At 44.9% G+C, this 21,917-nt stretch overlaps 1 protein-coding gene across 1 annotated transcript in view; it reads right to left on the minus strand.

The window, feature by feature from the left end:
* The window catches only part of MCFD2 (multiple coagulation factor deficiency 2, ER cargo receptor complex subunit), a 107,476-nt gene that overhangs the window by 59,130 nt on the left and 26,429 nt on the right, over positions 1-21,917 (minus strand). Inside the window, exon 2 of the mRNA XM_069234025.1 lies at positions 10,839-11,002. Within this exon, the coding sequence (XP_069090126.1) occupies positions 10,839-10,993 (155 nt within the window). The 5' untranslated portion in view covers positions 10,994-11,002. The remainder of the gene's footprint in view (positions 1-10,838; positions 11,003-21,917) is intronic.

Consider the following 21,917-nt stretch of genomic DNA (forward strand, 5'->3'; position numbering starts at 1 on the left):
CTAATATGCAAATCTCACCATCTGTCTGGCTAAGCTCACATCTGCTTACCTCACCATACCAGGCTGCACCCTAGAAAAGCTTGGTCCTGTGCCTCTCACTATTCTACTGCAGTGAGGATTTTCTTTCAAGTTCTCCATGTATTTATTTTACAAGGTGAAAAGATTTGGTCTACCTCTGGGTCTTGTTTACTATTCGACTATCAATCTCTGTGTGATGAGGTTTCTGACTGCAAAAAAATAATAACCACGTAACTTTTAGCACTACATTAATCATTGTATTTTCTACCAGGAATCTGTGAATTGTTATGGCTAGAATTGTGGAGAGAGAAAGAGAGAAAGAGAATTATCACATCCTACAGGCTTCGTTAGTTCTTCAGGAAGTCTTGAATACTGTAAGGGGAACTGGATATATAAATTTCTAAATTATTAAGGCAAAAAGCATCTACAAAAAGTCAAGGACTGTGGAAAAACAAGTTTGCTGTAGATTGAGACCTAGGCTCAATTCCAGGCCGACCGCAATGGAGCATACGTTGGATATTCCAAGTGTGTTATCCTGGTCAAAGGTTTTACCTTCCGGCTTAATTTAGAATTTGGTGGACAGGTACAATGTCACAAACATGGTGGTTATCCTGACCACCTTATTACAAGTGCCTTAGGATATAATGCACCTGTAATAAAAGCAGACATTTATGAGAGTACCAGGCCGTTAATTCTAAATCAGATCCTTAGTCTCCTACTGCTGGGAAAACGTTAATATGGTCAGGCATGCAGCCTGTAGGTCCTCAGGGAAGGATTCTGTGCACCAGTTCTATTTCTAACCAAGTCTTCTGTATGGCCTATTCGTCTTTAGTCAGTTGGGCCCTCTTGGCATCAGGAGTGCTTCTGCTTTTATGTCTGGTGCAGGTAAACAGGAGGCCAACCACTTGACCCTTAGAGAGCGGTTACAGACCCTGGATGCCAGCAGAATTCAGGGGTCCTTGGCTTCCATTGCGAGTCCTTTATCCAGCAGCACTCAAGAATCAGAAATTAAGATTCTCCTTCCAGCTTTCAGATGGTGTCTTCTCAGAACCTCGACTGTTCTGAGGGGTTGGTAGCGGAGGTGCCAGATTTATCTTGTGCACTAGCCAGTGACTGGATGAATTCTCCAACCCAATTCGAACAATTTTGATTTAGCCCCCCACTTCCTGGTTGAGCACTTCCTCTTTGCCTTACTGTAACTTTACTTAGGATTCCCTGTTTCAAGACTGCAGACACAGATGGCACCAGAAAAGGGAGAAGGGCTACTTTCAGCTTCTTGGCCCCTTCCCTACCTGAGAGGATCAAAACTGTTTTTCCTTCTACTTTGACTGGAGTTGAAAGGTCAGGTGGGTCCTCGGGACGAATAGAAGAAGTTCTCCTTTGCATCTCCAGGGCAGTGCTAAAGCTGTACTTTATTCTTCACTCTGATCCTGTCCACTCCCAGATGGCTAATCCCTGCTACGTAGTCATTCACTAACACCCACTGGCCCTTCCCGTACCAAGAGGCAAGCCGCTGTCCTGTGAGTCAGAGTTGGTATCTCGCCCAATCAAACATGTGGATTCCAACACTGGAAGTGCAATAGGTGCAGGGCTGTTTTTCCCTCCCACTATGACTGGGGACGGACTGTCTGAGAGGGTCCTGGAAATGAACAGGACAAACCCTCCATGGCATCTCCAAGGAAAAGGAAGCAGTGCTAAAATTGCTTTATATATTAACAAGCCCTCGAGAAATCTACTCGCCCACTAGCTATGGCAAGTCATTTTTTTCATCAGGGTGAGGTCATTTTAGGGCCTACTGGCCCTTTTGTGGCCTAGCTGACAAAGGACAGATGGTTTCTTCACCCAGAAAGTGAATTGCCAATAAAGATTCCTTTAAATCTTTTTTCATCTTGTCACATTTGCTGTGCATTCAAAGAGAGGTCAAATGTCAGCTTATGTTTTCTTACAATTTGCTGCTCATTTTATCCTGGAGGTTGGTGTTTACTTTTCTTTCTCCAACTGCAAAGATAAATTATTTTGTAAACTGAACTGTTTGACAATCATGCTGTACAAAGTGTGAAATTAAAGGCTGCAGGATGACAGGTTTTTTTCTCCATAAAACACGTTTAAATAGCTTGTAAATGAAATTCTGCAAATTTAAAAAATAGATTTTTCAGTAGTTATGAATGTAAATTTTTGTAAATGTGTGATGAAAAATAGATTTTAATATAAGGAAACCAAAGCGGAACATTTTACTTGGTGATGTGCAAATGATAAATATTTTTGCAGAAATCCAATTTCCCCAGATTGTCTATAAGCTAAATAGTTTTATCAATCAAACTGCATGTTGGTGCGAAGGTCTGTGCCCATTACATTTGAAATGGGCTGTTTCTAAATGACAGTGCACTATCACACTGTGCTTTAGTAATTTATTACAATTTCGCTTTTAAACATGTAATGAGAAACTTTTCTGTCCCCACTCTGATGACAATACTATTAGTGAACTAAGAGGCAAGTTAGGGGACATTTGTATCCTATATGTGGACTAGATCTGTATTATTCATCTAGCAAATGTTTAGTTTATGAACACAAACAAAAGTGTTTTATGCAGCAGAAAAGCTGAACTCGCTTATTTAAGGGCACTCTTGTATGTGATAATGAAGGGAAAGGCGATTTCTGTAAAATAAAAAATATTTGCTGAGGATCAGTCAATCGGAGACAAGTCTATGGGTCAAATACATTACAGTTAGGTCTAGTAGATTTTTCAAGTCACAAGACCTTTAAGTCTAGTAACATTTTTATTATTTTTCGAGGCCTGTATTAACACCCTGCCTTGTGGGTTTGCAAGGCAATTTTAGGAGTGATTATGAATATGTAAAATAGGCTTTTCCTACATTACAAGGTCATTTTTCCTTTACATGTATCAGTGGAACACATTTAAACTGCCGAGCAGTCAGAGTACTGTGGTGTTCCTGGCAGAAATATATTTTTGTTATATAATTTGGGTGGTGCAAATACACACTGAAGCCCACATATAACAGTTCCTTTCCATGCATAGGTGCACCTATGTCACCATTTATAATCTATTTACTTTTAGGGAAGACAAATAGATCAACTAGGGAGTTCTAATGTACAGCACATGAGTTAGACTGGAAGCACAGGCATTGTACTACTGTTCAGCAGTGGTAAAGTGCACAGACCCCTACAGTCAGCAAAAACAAGATCCAGAAAAAGGCAAAAATATGTGGGGACCATGAAGTAAGGATGAATTTGCCACAGGGAGCCAGTGAGTCCCTTAAATGACTAGTGAACCAATGAATCCCACAAGCGGTGGAGGAGCCAATTAATTCCCTCAGGTAGCTGGGAGCAATTGAATTCCATGTGCGACTTGAGTAGCCATTTAATCCCCATTTGCCTAGCGTAGCCAATGAATCCCCATGTGACCAGAACAGCCAATAAATCCCTTGCTGGTTGGGGGAACTAATTAATGTTAGCAATTGATTTGTTTGTCAGATTGACAATCAAAATAAGAAATACAATACGGAAGATTAGCAAAAATATAAAAAATAAAATAAAAATAAAAAATAAAAAAACAGCTAAAATGTTCTTAATTCTGAACTGTGCTGGAAACAAGTACGGTAATATGATTAAAACAATCATTATACTAGGTGATGCAATTTCCACACATCGTCTGTGCACTGTATAGTTTTATTAGAAAAACTGTATGTCTGTGCAAATGTAGTGGTCATTTCAATTAAAAACATGTTGTCTGTAGCTGCCACACCATGCATACTGTACTCCACTCCACTCTACTCTGCACCACACCACTGCACTCTACTCTGCACCACTCCACTTTACACCACTCCATGCCACTGCACTCTATTCCACTCTATGCCACTTCATGCTACACCGCTCTACTCTGTACTATTCTACTCTATTGCAATGTACTTCACGCCTCTATACACCACTGCGTTCTGTGCCTCTGCACAGTACACCACTCCAGTCTAGGCCACACTGACCTACTCTGCACAACTCTATGCCACTCTGCAACACTGCAGGGTACGCCACTGCACTGTATGTTAATACACTCTGTGGTAGTGCACTTTACTCTGTAACACTCAACTCTACGCCCCTGCACTCTACACCAATACAGTGTACGTCACTCTAATCTACTCTGCATCACTGCACTCTAAGTCATTACATTCTATGCAACTGCACTCTATGCAACTGCACTCTACCCTACACCTCTCCACTTCCCTCTACTGTGAAACAATCTGCTTTACGCCACTGCACTCTGCACTCTATGCCACTGCACTCTACCCAGCACCTCATGCCACTGCACTCTACTCTGAAACAATTTACTCCTCTGCACTCTATGCTACTCTGCCCCACTGCACTCTAAACCACTGACCTCTACTTCAATGACCTCTATGCCAATTCACTCTTGTGAGAAAACAGGGCTGACTGCAGAGGCCCCCTAACTTTTTGCCTCCATTTTTCACTTTTTGCTGGTGTTTTCCTGACTCTGATGGTGCCCTGCATACTACTAACCAATCCCAGGACATGTGGTCTGTGTAAAAGGAGTATGCAAATAAGGCTAATTATAATTGGCTAGGTCAACCTACCTATAAGTCCCTAGTATATGGTAGGGCATGTAGGTTTAGGGACCCCAGCATAGGTAGTGCACTCATAGGTGCACTGCTGAGGTGCCCAGGGTCATTTTGAAGGCAAGCCTGCCTTGCTGGCTGTTTTAAAATTAAAGTTACATGCAAATTCGACTTTGGAATTAAAAGTACTTCCAAAGTCTTAAACTATCTTTTTTTACATATAAGTCACCCCTAAGGTGTGCTCTATGTGCCCCTAGAGCAGGGTGCCATGTAACTATAAGCACGGACCTTATAAAAATAGTTTTATAAGCCCTGGTGACATAAAACAGCCAAATTCGTGTTTCCCCTCACTGTAGTGAATTGCCTCCATAGGCTAGAATGGGGAGACTTTATTTTAATTAATAAAGTCCCCTTAAGTGTCATACCTCAAGTTTGGTATCAAACTAATTGTTATAATAAATCCCACAACTTCCAGTTGTGGGATTTAATATAACTTGTTCAGGTAGAGAGTGTTAAACTCTACCTAAAAAGTGGTCAACTTCAGGCCTGTAGTGCTCTGCTCTGATTGGCCAGGCTGCCTTGATGAGGTCTGAAGTAGCCTGGGCTGAACACAAATTAATGTGTCTGTGGGAGGAGAACTCCCCTAGGCAGATGAAGAAGCAGGAAGGGGGAGGGCTGACAAACTGATCTTCAAAGGCAGGGAAGGACATTTTGTGTAGCCCAGCACCTCCCTCACATCCTGCAAGCCCTGACAATTAGGTGCCTCCCTCATCAGATAAGGAGAGGGCAGGAGAAGGGTGTGCTTAAGACTTTTAGCCACACCAGTGGGTGGGCTCAGCCAGATGTAACTGCCAAAAATCACTTTCAGCCATGATGGATTTTTGAGGAATGTTGCTCCCTGGAATTTATTTTTGCCACACTTCCCAGGGAGTGGTCATCATAGGGGGAAGGACCCTGCACCCGATTGGAGAACACGGGCCCCCGCAACCCGTTTTTCACCCAGGAGCAAGGATAAAACTGGCAGACCTGCACTCACATGTCAGATCCCTACAAGGAAGAACTACAGAAGAAGGACAGCCCTGCTGGGCCCCTGACATGCACCTGGACACTGCACGCTGAAGGACTACACAAGCTGCACACTTGGGCTTCACCACTAAAAGGACTTTGCCTGTCTTCTACTGCTTCAAGAAGGGACTCCCGGTTTGCTACAGGTACAAAGGAGCTGCCCAGAGTCCCCTGCCTCAAGCCCTGCAAGCAGAGCCCAGCATTCTGGGAACTGTACCCCCAATTCCCACGGACCAACTCAGAGCTTCTGGAACCTTGGATCAAAGCTGTGGACACGCCAAGGACCCAAAAAGGAACTCTGGAAGAAGATCCAGAAGTTTGAAGACATTTGGAGCAACTCCATAAGTTGGAAGAGGTAAATTGTGAGAGTTCTAGTCCGAGACCCCAAGAGGCCAACCAAAGCCTCTGAAGCCTTGGCTGATGCTGTGGACCACTTTCCTGAATCAAAAAACACTTCTAAAAGTAAGTGTGACAGTGTGACCTCGTGGGTGGCCTGAACTCTGGATTTTGTCCCTTTCCAATGTGACCCTTTCTAACCCTTTGAGCGCTAGTTGCTTCTATGCGCTAGAAAACATTAATTCTTTAAAAATTCATATCTCCAGTTCCCCTTATCCAATTTTATTCGTTTTGGTGTCATTTTAAAGAAAAAGATGTAAAAAATTTCTATAAATTGGTGTTGGAATTTTTATTGCGTTTTACTTATTTACTGTTTTGTGATTTTTAAATGCTTTACACAAATGTCTCCTAAGTTAAGCCTTGTCGCTCGTTGCCAAGCTACCAAGGGTTGAACTGGGTTTAATTTATTGAGACCTAACTGGACCTAAGTGGAGGTTAGTGGCCAAGTGTAGGTACTTACCTGCCCTTACCAATAATCCATTTTCCAACATCTAAACAACTGCACTATACTTGACTGTGCTCTACTCTGCAGCACTGCACTCTATTCCACTACTCTCTATGCCACTCTACACCACTGCACTCTGACACTCTACTTTGCAACACTGCACTCTCCACCACTGTCTTCTACACCATTCTACTCTGTACTACTGTGTTCTGCATGAGTACACTCTATGCCACTGCACTCTACGCCACTCTACAGCACTATACTCTACAGCACTACTCTACTTAGCCCCACACCACTCTATACTAATCTACTTTGCACCACTCTACACCATTGCACTATATGCCACTCGAGCCTACTCTGAACTGCACACTTCTGCACTATACAACACTCTACACTACTGCATTCTCTGCCATTCTAGTGTACGCCACTCTACTCCATTGCACTCTATGCCACTAGACTCTGCTCTACTCAACTCTATGCCACTGCACTCTACTCTGCACCACTGTACTCTATACCACTCTACACCTTTGCAATCGGACACTCTACTCTGCAACACTGCACTCCCTGCCACTGTACTCTACACCATCCTACTCAGTACTACTGCGCTCTACAGCACTATACTATACACCTCTCTACATTGCTCTGCACCACTCTACGACACTCAAGTCTACTCAGCACTCTATGCACTGCACACCACTCTACATTACTGCACACTCTGCCACTATGTTGTACACTACTCTAACCTATGCCACCTTAATCTCCACTACTCCACTTTACTCTACTATGCACCACTCTAATCTATGTCTCTGCATTCTGTGACACTGTATTGTACGCTGCTGAATTCTATGTTGCTGCATTCAATGCCACTTCGCTCTACACCACTATATTCTGCAACACTCTACGCAAATGCACTCTACACCAGTCAACACTACTGCAAGCCACCCCACTATACGCCACTCAGGGCAACTCCACAGTATGCCACTCCTTAACATGACACTCTCCACAACACTCTTTGCCTTTCCACTCTGTGCCACTCTTCTCTATGCCACCAAATTTTAGCCATGCTGAACAGCAGCTGTCCTGGTGTACCACATGGCTAAATCACAGTGGGAAAACCAATAACTCTTGCGCAGATGAGACCCTGTAAATCCTTATTTAAACATGCATTGCACACAGCATAATACAGGCTGCCACAAAATGCACAAATACATTTAGGTTAAATTGAAAAAAAAAGCCCTCCTAAAATACAGATTTCAATAATATATGGATTATTTCTACTGCAGACATTTTTTTTTTATAACTGTCCATTTAAACCATACACTCCACAACTCAGTTTGGAACACCCTTACAGTACCTCCCTGAAAGAAAATATATTTGCCATCAGAAAGCTTCAAGTGACTCTTTCCATTAAAGCCAATATAGATTTATAAGCACCTTTACATTTGCAAATTTACCAGCTGTGCACATTTGCATTTCTTTTGGGAACAAGACACCCTGACAATAAGGCCGGATTCTTATCTGTATGCCCCTCCCTCTGGTTCAGAGCACTGGAGAATATCTTTCAGTACAGCTCGGGAAAATGAATTGTTCTAACTGCATTTGTCCTTTAGCTGGAAAGCTAAAATTAGGGACAAATGCTGTCCGTTGAGACTTTCATCACGTACAACGGACGGCAGGGCGAAATTACGGGCAGTCCGTAAAAAAAGGACTGACGCGTGGCCACCCTATGTGAGCAAAGACCTGGGTTTGCAAAGTCCATTTCAAACATTACTCAGATAGGCCAGAGACACAATGGGAGTTGGGAGAAGGCAGATTGTCTCTCCAAAGATGCAGTATAACTGACAAGAGGCTAGCTGAGGATTCACATTGGATCGCACTTCCAATGGTAACGGATTCTTAAAAGAGAGAGTCAAATGATAAAAGACGCGGAACTGGAAAAAGGTAGACCAGAAACACAATGTTTGCATTTTTAAACATAATATACGAATAATTTCCGTCTTCCTTGCTCAATCAATCCTTGCTTGTTTACCTTCATTACCTACTAAGCATCCACATTAAAAGCCACTCTCCTGCTACTTAAACGAGCACCTCCACCTCGTAAATCTGCTAGCAAGTGCTAATTTGTTTCTATAATTTATATTCACATACAGAACTGGAGTATTACCAGTTTTTAATAACACTTAATATTATCAACTGTAAAGCAGCGGCATCTGGTGGCACAGTACGAGCATTACTGCTTTTAGCCAGTTAGCAATATTTGTGAGTTTTGCTATTTATTAGCTACCCGCGTATAAAGGGTCCAGCAGATTGACTGCTGTTATGACTGCCTCTGGGCTCTGTAAAAATTACAAGGCTAGGTGACAACAATCCCATTTTGCTGTGATACACCTAGGATATCCATAGTTCAAACCAAAAGCAGTGGACGATCTTAGCACTTGTTAACAAGCCTTATGGAAACACAAATGTTTCCAGTAAGATTAATTCTTATATTGTCTACGATTCAAAAAACACACAAGTCTTTCCAGACCACTAACACCTGCCAAGGAACAACCAGCACATTAACACATATCGTTATGTTAACTACGTCTGTACTCTTATAGTACTGAATGAACTGGGTACTATAACCATTTGTCGATCTTCAGTGCGAGAGAGTCCCAAAATAGTCCTCATTGATCAGTGTCCCCTCACTGAGTGAACTGTTCCCACATTCAAGAGCCACCGATGTACCGCCACATCATATAGAGTGGACAGTACAGTCTGGACCACATGGCCATAAACAACTATGCTGTCAGCCACATCCATATTCGTTCTACACTTTGCCTCCTTCTTCAGATTGACTTGTCTCCTTTGCTACATTAAATACCCCACAATATCTTGCAGCCAAACATGTCCGTGTAAAATAACTCCATTGCTCCACCTATTTCCTTGAAAAAGTGGCCAGAGGTTTGCTCCACTACAAGTCATCACCGTTTTCCACATTCAAGAAACCCTCAAGAATCAATGTCAAGCTCTTCACAAGGACAGGCTTGTGCAATCGCAGGAACACTCACCACGTACGAAATAAAAGCGCATTCATTACCATCTTTGAAACCTGGACAGGCTATGCAAGTTATATCCCATCACTCGGAGTGCGCAGAGATGGTGGCCTCCGTGACAAACTATTCACTTCCACGGACTCTTGCCCACGGTCTCTATACAGCACTGGCAGTAACATACTTGGTTTCTCTTGCTCTTCCCCATCCCACTCCCCAAGTACTTTTCTTGTGGATCTTGAATCTTTTCTCACTTATTTCTCCTTTTCCCTTGTTGATTTCAGTCAGGGTTACAACGAAACCTAAATCCCACGGAATTCAATCAATATGCATCAACCACTCTTAAAAAACGCTTGATCTTAACTACCCCAATCTACACTCACAACATCAAACCCTCTCCTTCGAACTACTCCTTTATATATATATATGTCAGTTTCACACCACCTTGTACCATCTTCCAACAAAACCCCAGTATGTCAGGGAAAATTCTCGCAGGAATCTCCAAATCACTATTCTCGTTGGCTCTGTTTTGACACGCGTGCTGGTTTGCTTTATACCCAGTTCCAACTCTGCACATTCAGCTCCATGGCACAACCCAGGCATCACAAACCTAATTTGAACCAAGGGAATGTCCACCAACCTTGAAGGAGGTGGCAGGGTAGAGACAAAAAAAAAAAAAACAACAATAAAAGAAACAGAAAGTTAGGATGGGGGTAATCAGAGCAACTAAGGAACTGTTGGAGGGTGCTGATAAAAAGTACAAGTGGGGAGCGGAGGTAAAACAATGTAGGAACTAGGGGGAAAGTGAAAAATCAACAGATGGGCGGTGAAGAGTGGAAGAGCAGTGGAAGAAGAGCAGGCAAAGGAACAAGCACCACAGGAGGAGAAATAAAACAAATCAAGCACACACGAGAGAGAGCGGAAAATACACATGCACTCCCATCTGAAAAGAGAAACAAGTAGGTCCCCGATTCTAAGAAGAGAAATTATTCAACCAGGAGCAATGTAGATCTATGCTCTTTGAGAGGATCAGGACACAAGAAGAGAAAGAAAAGCCGCTGAATGAGAGCAAGGAAATGAGATTGAGAAAGCCAATTTAAAATAAACAAGGGCTAACTCTAAACCCCGCTCTTAAGTATTGGTATTGTACACAACAGGTCTTTTGACAACAACCATCTAAAGAGGTCTGTAGACGAGACCTGAACATACAAAGTGCACAATATATCTTGGCAAATAAGGGAGAACGATTTGGACAGGGATGCGTTCTAGCAAATAAGCATAGAAAATGCAACTTACTCTTTATCCTGCACCATATTTTTGTCGAATCGGGTGTTCACGCGATTCCCTTCTTGCACATTAGGATGCACATGTTCTTGAGCCGAAGCCAAGAGCCAGAAGACAGAAACAATACTGCATAGGAAAACAGTCTTATAACTTCTTAAAGCATACATGATCTTAACCTGCCAAAAAAAAAAAACATATTAAAAAAAGTTGATGAGCTTCTAAAAGACAAGTAAAGTGATTTATTTATTTCGAAAATTTGATATAGTGCGGACATAGCAATAAAAAGCAGTGGAGTGCTTTACAGCACATGTTAGAAAGGGATGGGGGCCATCTGGAACATGGGGTGCAGTAAACAGAAAACCATTGTGTGTAGGTCCAAATGAGAAAACATCACAGAACTCCAGAAGAATGGGGCACTGAGGGAACCCTGTATTTGGGACAGTACAGGTGTTTCTTCATGTATGCACATTACATTAAACATTTTCATAACTTACGGCAAAGGCATATGTGTGATTCAGAATAACAAAATTTCTTTTTCATCAAATTATTTTTTTCAACAACAAAAAGAACGAGTTACTTACCTTCGGTAACGACTTTTCTGGTGGATACATTAGCTACCTGTGGATTCCTCACCTCATGAATACTCCCATGGCGCCAGCATTCGACGGAAATCTTCTTACTAGTCTCTGCACGTCGACGAGGACGTCACTGTCTCGCACGCGACGCCGTCTGACGTCATACAGGCAATAAGAGGTCCTCGACGACGTGCGGACGTCAGTACCAATCATTTTTTACGTGCATGAGAACAACCAGGCAATGCAATGAAAGAACAAAGCAACATCCATTATATTGTAAAAATACACCACATTGTATGAATAACTGTAAATCTTTTTTATGTACATATATATATATATATATAAAACTCTTTCTTTTAAAATATATACACACACCAAGTATATACATAAAGATATATACACATATACCTATATATATATAAATATATTATATATATACATCTATTGCACCCTCAAAGATCAAGAGGAGCGCACTCAAGGATTACTTGGCAAGACCATAAAGGCAACGGGGAGGCGGGTGGGACCGTGAGGAATCCACAGGTAGCTAATGTATCCACCAGAAAAGTCGTTACCGAAGGTAAGTAACTCGTTCTTCTGATGGATACAACTACCTGTGGATTCCTCACCTCATGAATAGAGTCCCAAAGCAGTACCACGCCCGGCGGTGGGTGCCTAAATGGTCAAACCAAGAAATCCTGCAGCACTGACCGTGCAAAATGGCCGTCCCTTCTAACCTCAGAATCTAAACAGTAATGTTTTGCAAAAGTGTGAAGGGACGACCAAGTTGCGGCCTTGCAGATGTCGACCACAGGAACACCTCTGGCTAAGGCCGAAGTGGCCGACTTAGCTCTGGTGGAATGAGCTCTAATGCCCTCAGGAGGATCCTTCTTTGCCAAAGAGTAACATATTTTAATGCAAAGAACAACCCACCTGGATAGTGTTCTCTTGTGGACTGCCTTTCCTCTCCTCTTGCCCACGTATCCAATAAACAGCTGATCCTCCAGCCTGAAATCCTTTGTTCTATCGATAAAGAAGCTCAACGCTCTCTTTGGATCCAGACGGTGCAGTCTTTCTTCCTCTTTGGAAGGATGAGGCGGAGGATAGAACGTGGACAAAGTAATTGCCTGAGCCAAATGGAAGGGTGAAACAACCTTCGGGAGGAAAGCAGCCTTGGTCCTCAACACCACCTTATCCCCATAAAAAGTTGTATAAGGGGGTTTTACTGATAAGGCCTGCAACTCACTCACTCTCCTTGCTGATGTTATAGCTATCAGGAAGACTGTTTTTAAAAACAAATACCTCAAGGGGCAAGAATGCATAGGTTCAAAAGGGGACCCCATAAGGAAAGTCAGGACTAAGGACAAATCCCATTGCGGCATAACGAATGGCTTTGGAGGATATTGATTTAGAAGACCTTTCAAGAATCTGATAACAATAGGGGATTTAAATAAAGATGGTTGGTCTGGAAGACATATGAAGGCTGACAAGGCCGATAAATAACCTTTAATGGTAGCCACTGCACAACCTTTCTGCGCCAGAGATAGAGCAAAAGACAAAACGTCCGATAGATGAGCTTGTAAAGGATCAATCTGCCTCTCTCCACACCACGCAACAAATTTAGACCACCTATTAGCGTAGATAGATTTAGTGGAGTGTCGCCTGGCCGCTAATATAACATCCACTACCTCAGGCGGGAGAGAGAAGGAACTCAGGTTGCCCCGTTCAATCTCCAGGCATGTAGGTGCAGACTCTGGAGGTTGGGGTGTAGAACCTGCCCCTGCGACTGCGAGAGGAGGTCTGCCCTGAAAGGGAGACGGAGCGGCGGGCACGTTGAGAGTTGGAGAAGGTCGGAGTACCACACCCTCCTTGGCCAATCCGGAGCTATTACGATTACTAGAGCCCGGTCTTGGCGAATCTTCCTCAATACTCGAGGAATCAAGGGTATGGGAGGAAACGCGTAAAGCAACTGGCCGCACCAGGTCATTTGAAACGCGTCCCCCAACGCTTCCTGCATCGGATACTGAAGGCTGCAGAACAACGGACAATGCGCGTTCTCTCGAGTGGCGAACAGATCTACCCGAGGAAACCCCCACTTCTGGAAGATTAAACGGACTTGATCTGGATGGAGACGCCACTCGTGGTCTGCCGAGAAGTGGCGACTGAGACTGTCCGCACGCACGTTCAAGACTCCGGCCAGATGGTTTGCTATCAAGCAAATCCGATGGTCCTTTGCCCAGGACCATAGTCGAAGAGCTTCTCTGCAGAGAAGGTACGACCCCACTCCTCCCTGCTTGTTTATGTACCACATCGTGGTAGTATTGTCCGTTAGGACCTGTACCGACTGACCACGAAGGGAAGGGAGGAAGGCCTTGAGAGCCAGACGTACAGCCCGTAACTCTAACAGATTGATGTGAAAAATCTGTTCCTCTGGAGACCAAAGACCTTTGATCTCCAGATCCCCCAGATGAGCTCCCCACCCTAGAGTGGAAGCATCCGTTATGACTGTGGCCACTGGTGGCGACTGCTGGAACGGTTTTCCTTGTGAAAGATTGTTGCTTGCAATCCACCACTTCAAATCCACAGCAGCATCTCTGGAGATCTTGACAGTACCCTCTAGATCCCCTCTGTGTTGAGACCACTGCCTTCGGAGGCACCACTGAAGAGCCCTCATGTGCCAGCGAGCATGCGTGACCAACAGAATGCAGGAGGCAAAAAGACCGAGCAGACGAAGGACCTTGAGGACTGGAACTACCGCTCCATTTCGAAACATTGGAACCAAATCCTGAATATCTTGAATCCGCTGAGGCGGAGGAAAGGCCCGACCCAATGTCGTATCCAGTACTGCCCCTATGAACAGGAGGCGCTGAGAGGGCTCCAGGTGAGATTTGGGCTCGTTCACCGAAAAGCCCAGGTCGAACAACAACTGGGTTGTTGACTGCAGATGATGCAACACAAGCTCCGGGGACTTGGCTTTGATCAACCAATCGTCCAAGTAAGGGAATACTGCTATCCCCTTCCTTCTGAGCTCTGCCGCAACCACCGACATCACCTTCGTGAAGACTCGAGGTGCTGAAGTAAGACCAAACGGAAGGACCGCAAACTGGTAGTGTTGCGATCCCACCACAAACCGGAGATACTTCCTGTGTGACTTGAGTATCGGGATATGAAAGTAAGCATCCTGCAAGTCGACAGACACCATCCAGTCTTCCATGTTCAACGCCAAAAGCACCTGTGCTAGGGTCAGCATCTTGAACTTTTCCTGCTTGAGGAACCAATTCAAGATCCTCAGGTCCAGAATTGGTCTCAAACGACCATCCTTCTTGGGAATCAGGAAATACCTTGAGTAAACTCCTTGACCCCTTTCCTGCTCCGGGACCAACTCCACCGCGCCCTTTAAAAGGAGGACTTCTACCTCCTGTTCTAGCAACAGGAGGTGTTCTTGTGAACAATACGAAGGGCGGGGCGGGATGAGGGGCGGAAACTCCCGAAAGGGAAGGGTGTAGCCTTTTCCCACAACACTGAGAACCCAAGTGTCCGACGTAACAGTCTCCCATTTGGTGAGAAAATGCTGTAATCTTCCCCCTACAGGAGAGGAGTGAGTGGGAAATGGTGGAAGCCTAAGGCTGCTTCCCCTGCTGCACCCCGCCAGAGGATGAGGAAGAGGCAGAGTGCTGCTGAGAGGCTCCCCTGGTGCGGACCCTACCCCTCCCCCTAAAAGATCTATAGGGATGGGAAGAGGCAGGTTGCTGATATCTTCCCCGAAAGGAAGAGGAGGAAGAGCCACGCCCAAATCCACGAAACCTCCTGAAGAATCTGGAAGAGGCCGTGGAAGAAGGAGCTTGGAGTCCCAACGACTTAGCCGTGGCCCTGCTCTCCTTAAAACGTTCCAAGGCCGAATCAGCCTTAGCCCCAAACAGTTTGTCCCCATCAAACGGGAGATGCAACAATGTGGACTGTACATCTGCCGAAAAGCCCGAGTTACGTAGCCAGGCCTGTCTCCTTTCCACCACAGTTGTGCCCATTGCTCTGGCTACCGAGTCGGTGGTATCCAGTCCCGTCTGGATAATTTGGGTCGCAGCAGCCTGGGCATCAGAGACAAGATCCAAAAGACCCTGGGGAAGCTCTGTAAACGAAGAGGAGATGTCATCCATCAGAGCATGAATATACCTCCCCAGGATACAGGTCGCATTAGTGGCTTTTAACGCCAGACTGCAGGACGAAAAAATCTTCTTCGACTGCGCCTCTAGCTTTTTTGAGTCTCTGTCCCCAGGCACCGTCGGGAAAGAACCAGGCGCTGATTTGGACGAACAGGAGGCCTGCACAACCAAGCTCTCCGGCGTAGGGTGCCTAGATAGGAAACCAGGATCAGTTGGAGCCGTCCGATACCTCCTGGCCACGGCTCTGTGAACTGCTGGGGAAGATGCCGGCTTCTTCCACACCTCTAAAACCGGATCCAGCAGAGCGTCATTAAAAGGTAATAGAGGCTCCGCCGCGGCTGAGGCCGGATGCAACACCTCTGTCAAAAGGTTTTGTTTCGCCTCCACCACCGGCAAAGGCAGGTCAAAAAAACTAGCTGCCTTCCGTACCACTGTATGAAAGGAAGCAGCTTCCTCGGTATATTCCCCCGGGGACGAAAGGTCCCACTCAGGGGAAGTGTCCAGCCCACTGGCCGACTCCAGTCCACGCAGCCCATCACCCGAGTCCTCTAGCTCTCCTTCCTCTAGGGCTCGTTGGTACTCCTGCTCCTCTAGTACCCGGAGAGCACGCCTCCTTGAATGCAGTCGTTGCTCAATCCGCGGAGTCGACAACACCTCCGCCGAAGTCGGAGATCGGCGCCGATCTTCCGAAGCCACCGACGCCGCATCCGGCGCCACAGGTAACTTCGGCGCCGACTGAAGAGCAGATGAAACGGATGGACCCACCGGAGTCACAGGCCGAAATCTCGACGTCGACGGGATGGAAATCCCTGGGGCCAATCCCTCCGAAGCCATCGGAGCGGCCACCGGCGCCAACACTGGCGCCGAGCCCACGTTCCCAAACGGGAGAAAGGGCATAAAGGGTGCCGGCCGAAGAGGCGCAGGATCACCCAAAGAAAAGGCCAAAGGCCCAGCCGGAGCACCCCCTGGAGCCATCTGTTGGAAGATGGCATACATCGCATTCAAAAATGCGGAACTATCGGCTCCAGGGGTGGGAAAAGCCGGATACTGGGGTGCCTGACTCGGAGGCGACCCCGACGCCGGCCTCGGCGTCTGCGCCGGAGAAAACACCTGAGGCTCCAATACCTCAATCACCGACGCCTGTCCAGGCGAAGTTGGAGACGTCGGAGAGAGCAACGGCGTCGAAGGATGCGGCGTCACCGTGGGGCTGACCTCCCATGTCCTCCGGCGCCGATCCGGAGACCTGGAACGAGCCTCCCTTGAATGACGCCGAGATTCTCTACGGCGCCGGGAGTCTCGATGACGCCGATGTCTTGGAGAAGACTTTTTCTTGTGATGCTTCTCCTTTGACTTGGCCATAAACAGCTTCGCCTCGCGTTCTTTAATGGCCTTCGGATTCATGTGCTGACACGAATCACAAGTCGAGACGTCGTGGTCGGAGCTCAAACACCAAAGGCAATCGGAATGAGGATCCGTCACCGACATCTTGCCTCCACACTCACGACAAGGCTTAAATCCAGACTTTCTCTGCGACATTATTTCCACAGAGAAAGAGTACGCAGCAAGATATACACTGTAACCGCAAGAGTAACAGTTGCTCCCTCGAAGATAACCGTTTCGAATGCACGGAAAAAAGGGAACTGACGTCCGCACGTCGTCGAGGACCTCTTATTGCCTGTATGACGTCAGACGGCGTCGCGTGCGAGACAGTGACGTCCTCGTCGACGTGCAGAGACTAGTAAGAAGATTTCCGTCGAATGCTGGCGCCATGGGAGTATTCATGAGGTGAGGAATCCACAGGTAGTTGTATCCATCAGAACTCTCCGTTACGCTCACCAACTTTCCCCCTGGCATTCCAGACTCCAATCACAACCAAATAAAAAAACACCTGGAAGACGTAAAACCATTTCTCAGGAGAACTTCCTCAAAACCTCCTTCCTCTCCAAACGCTTTCAAATTGTAAAAATTAACAACAGGGTCTCAGACCCTTTACATATCATTTGTGGAGTCCCATAAGGATCCATTGTATCCCCTCCCCTCTTCAACCTTTATGTTGAACCACTGGCCAAAATTTGCTAGAGCACCACGTCTGAGTCACAAAGGTATGCTTAAGTTTTAGTGCAAGTTTGTTTTTTTGTAGTAGTATCTTTACAACTGCCTACTATTTTATGTGGTTAGTCTCCATCACAAGTCAGGGAAACTCCACAGACAAAGATACTACTCATAAAATTCCTTTGTGAATAGCACAACATCGCAAACATACACTAAAGTGTAAGATACCTTTGTGAATCAGGCCCACAACATCTGCATTCACCAATATCCTGATGACACCCAAATCTACCTGAGATTTTCGACTTTGAATGACATCCTCACCTTAAGAATAACCTTACTCTGGGGCGTGGCTTGGCCACTGAAGACGGTGGTTGCCCTTAGTTGAGCTGCAGTGGTGCCACGCAGCAGTTGGTGGGTGCTGCGTGTGGAGCTGACCGGGGTTGCCACAATCTGTGGCTGGCCCTGAAGACCTTTGGCAAGATTGTCCCACGCCTCGGGCCAGGGCTCCTCGGGGGGAGCAGGCAGGGGCAGGAGGGAGCTGGCTTCCCTTCTCACTGCATTGGTGGTGGTGGTGGTTTGGGGGGTGGGGAGGTTGGGAGGGCTTGGTGGATGCATCGGGCTGCAGAGTGTGAGCCTGGGGGTCCTCTGGTGTCAGGCAGCCAGGAATTGCTACAGTGGTGCTGCTGGAGGGTAGGCGCAGAGCCCAAAACAAGGGTCTGGGTGACTGCCTTTGGCCATGCATCAAAGGCCAGTGATCCCTGGGTGGGAGGCTTTCCCTTTTTGCGCTGGTGGGGTCGGCAGCTGCAGAGGGCCGCGGAAAGTGAGCTTGGAGGTTCACGGGCAAGAAAAGTAGCTGTAACAACTGTGTGATAAGCACTGCAGTTAATTCTGTAGTGAATTAGAAAGACTGCTGGTGTTGGTTGCTTATTTTGTTCACCCACGTTACACACATGCAGTCATCATTCATCAGGTGTAGAAAGATGACAGAAATGGCAGTATCTGCCAAAGTCATATAGCAGTAGTATACTGAACAGAATGTCTGAGGTGAAGCTCGTGAGAATGGGAGAATATCTGGAGGACAACATTTCCAATAAAGTTTAGCTCTTAAGGTCTATAACAGGACCAACCCCATACAACTATAGTCTTCCCAACACAAAATCCATTACATGCTATTTCACATTCCTTCCACACAAGGTAAGCCCCAACCTCATTTCAGCCTTCTCAGGCTTTGTACATAATGTCTAACTTGTCTTGCACAGTAGGCAGAAGGTTGAATAGTTGTGGCTTAACTGCTCCTCTTTATGTGGGGGCACACCCACCCAGCATCAAAGCCAGGCCGGGAAAGAATTTAAAAAATGCGTTTAAGAATGTGGGAGATAGGAAGACCGTATTTTCTTTTTAAAACCAGATAGCAGGGAAGAAATACGCAAATAAGCAATATTATCCAAGGAGGGAGGAGAGTCCTAATTAGTTATACACCAGGGTGGATTAGAGTTATAGGGCCCGAGGAAAAGCAGAAGGGCGTACTTTAACCCAGTCAATAACTACCTGGAACTGAAGATGATATACAGAATTACACCCACCACTCTGTGGTGCCCTCTCCTCCAGAAACTGTACTCCCTGCTTTCCGGCGTTGCTCTAACAGGCTCTGAGGCAGCCCAGCCAGAGCAGCCTGGAATTTCTTTATGACATAACAACAGTGGCTAACAAGTTGCGTTACTTGACATTGCGATAATATAGCCATTCACATTAATGGCTTTTTACAAAAGACATGCACAATGTTGCTATGGTAAATCAGACCCTTAAAATTAGTGATGAAATGCAGAAATGTGTTTGTTAGGGGGTGTGTTTTTCCCAGGGAATAACCTCGATGTCATTATTTGGGATTGGGTTTCATTTGCACTTTGTTTTCTCATGGGAGTCTATAGATGGAAAGTTATAAGAAACATATCTACTGGATTGTTTTAATGACAAGGCTCTGCCATTTTTGTCCCACTGAAATGGATTGTTGTGAATGTCTGGCTTGGAGGACACACAAATTAGCATATACAAAAAGTGATTGCAAAATGTAGTCACAGTATACATGCTTTGTGTACACTAATACTTATTTTAGGACTTGTGGTGAGTTCCAATTGATCTTGACCTGTAAAAAAAATGCAGATCCTTTGATGGTATTTGCTGACCTATCTTTGAGAGAAAACTGTTTTCTCACATGACTCTCTCATAAACATTATGGAAGATGCTCCAGAAGCTAAAATGAGAACACGTTTTCCTAAAAATCCACAAAAATATTCCTCAGCCATGTGAGAAAAAAAAGTCTGACATGCTGAATAAAATATGTACCCCCAACAGCAGCAGCAGTCTGTCAGTTGATTCCCTAAGTGGTACTGCATTTTCACCACAGAGATCCAATGAACAACAAGAGCATTAACATTATAAATTCACAACAAATCTGAGGCATACCAGAATGCCATTTTGCTAGAATCAGAGCTGTAGAATTGGAAGAATTCCCTAAGGAGAAGACAGCAGCACATGAACACAATGAGAGGTTTCATGTTATCATCAGAATAATGGACAGAGAACTAGATAGCTAATATGAGGACGTTTGCTATGAATTCTAAAATACCTTACACATCGATGTCAAAAAAAAAAATGCGGCATGCTGAGTGAAATGTGCACTCCAAACAGCAGCCTCTCAATTGACTCCCCAGTTTAAACTTTAATTTCACCACAGAGCTCTAACGAACAACTAAAGTGCTAACCTTCTTTATTCAAGACAAAAGTAAGGCAGTCCTCAACACCATTTTGTTGAACAGGCACTGGTGAATTTGAAGAGTTTCCTGTGGAGCATATCTAAAGTAAATGCAGACTAATGTGTTATTTTTTTATTTTTATGTTGTTTTCACTTTTCTTTTCAGATTTGGGTTGAGATATTCATACATGTAAAGGAATAATGGCTTGATTAAGTTAAATATATTTTAGAAACACCCACTGGCATAATATAGGCTTCAAGCAGAGAGCTCAAAAGCCTAAAAAATTCTCCTAGGGTAAACTAGAAGTTTTTATATCAGCCCATTGCAGCTTTCGAGTGGCCACAGATAACCCTACATGTAAACCATCTTCAAGAAACAGCAAAATGTGTGCTTCTTCCTATCTTGGGTTTACTCCTTTTTCACACTTTTTATAGAACGATCCACAATGATGGGAATAGCACTGAAGAGTAGATCTTCTCCTAGAGTGCTGTACTACAGGTGCTAAATTCTTTGTTATAACCATACTGTGCATCCCCTCAAACAAGCCAATAAACAGAGGAAAGCCAGAATTACAAGTAACAGATTGCAGGATCGAAAATACCCACTGTCTGCACTGTGCTATCTGACTGACAAAAAGAATCAAGATGAGCAGGGCCAAACCAGAACAACCACAATCACAGAAACTCTCTCTCCTCAACAACATATAAACTCTTGGAATAAGTGGAAAAAGAGGGGCTAGTGAGCATAAATGAGACCCTTTGGGTAAGGCCAGAGCAGAGCATCTATTCCCCAGTCTGTCTTTTCCTTAAGGTGGGAACACAACCGAGGACTAAGATAATTCCCTTGATCTGTAAACAGGTCCATCACTGGAACTCTGCATGTCCTACAAGTTGATCGGAACATTTTCTGGCTCAAACATTAGTCATGTGATAATGAAAAAAAATCCTTCTGACCATCTCTGCTGTCACATTGTGTACCCTCTTGTTAGAAATAGCTTTGAGGGATAAAGTATGCTTTTCAAACCACTGGAAAATCATCACTGAAATGTTTGACAGACTCTTGGAGCGAGTCCCTCCAAACTTTGTTACATTGCATTGATGTTATATTGTTTGTCCTAATTATTACTGCTGTATAATTTAACAGTGGAGCAAAACCCAGTACTGTCTTTCTGATAAAGTTTTGGAACGATGGACTGCTCCCCAATCAAAATCGCTGTGTGTGTTGTAATGATCTTCATGGAAAGTCATACAAGGAGAGTTCCATCTGTCAGATGCTGCGACTGCAGCTATAATAATACCACTGGGTTCAACTTGATGTATTTGTTGAAGTCCTATGGGGCTGTTTTCCAACACTATAGAACATGACAAACCTCCATCCTCATGTGTAATCTTACTCATAATAGTTGCAGCAATACCTCCCTAAACTGATACCAGGATCTTATGCTGATATATTTCTGCACTAGAGGAGAATACACATGCTTCTCAATCCTCTACACCATGACATCCAGAAAAAAACACTTTTTCTGTCTGTCTGGAATCTGGATCCTGTAATCTC

Source organism: Pleurodeles waltl, chromosome 5 (genome assembly GCF_031143425.1).
Source record: "Pleurodeles waltl isolate 20211129_DDA chromosome 5, aPleWal1.hap1.20221129, whole genome shotgun sequence".
Taxonomy (NCBI): Eukaryota; Metazoa; Chordata; class Amphibia; order Caudata; family Salamandridae; genus Pleurodeles; species Pleurodeles waltl.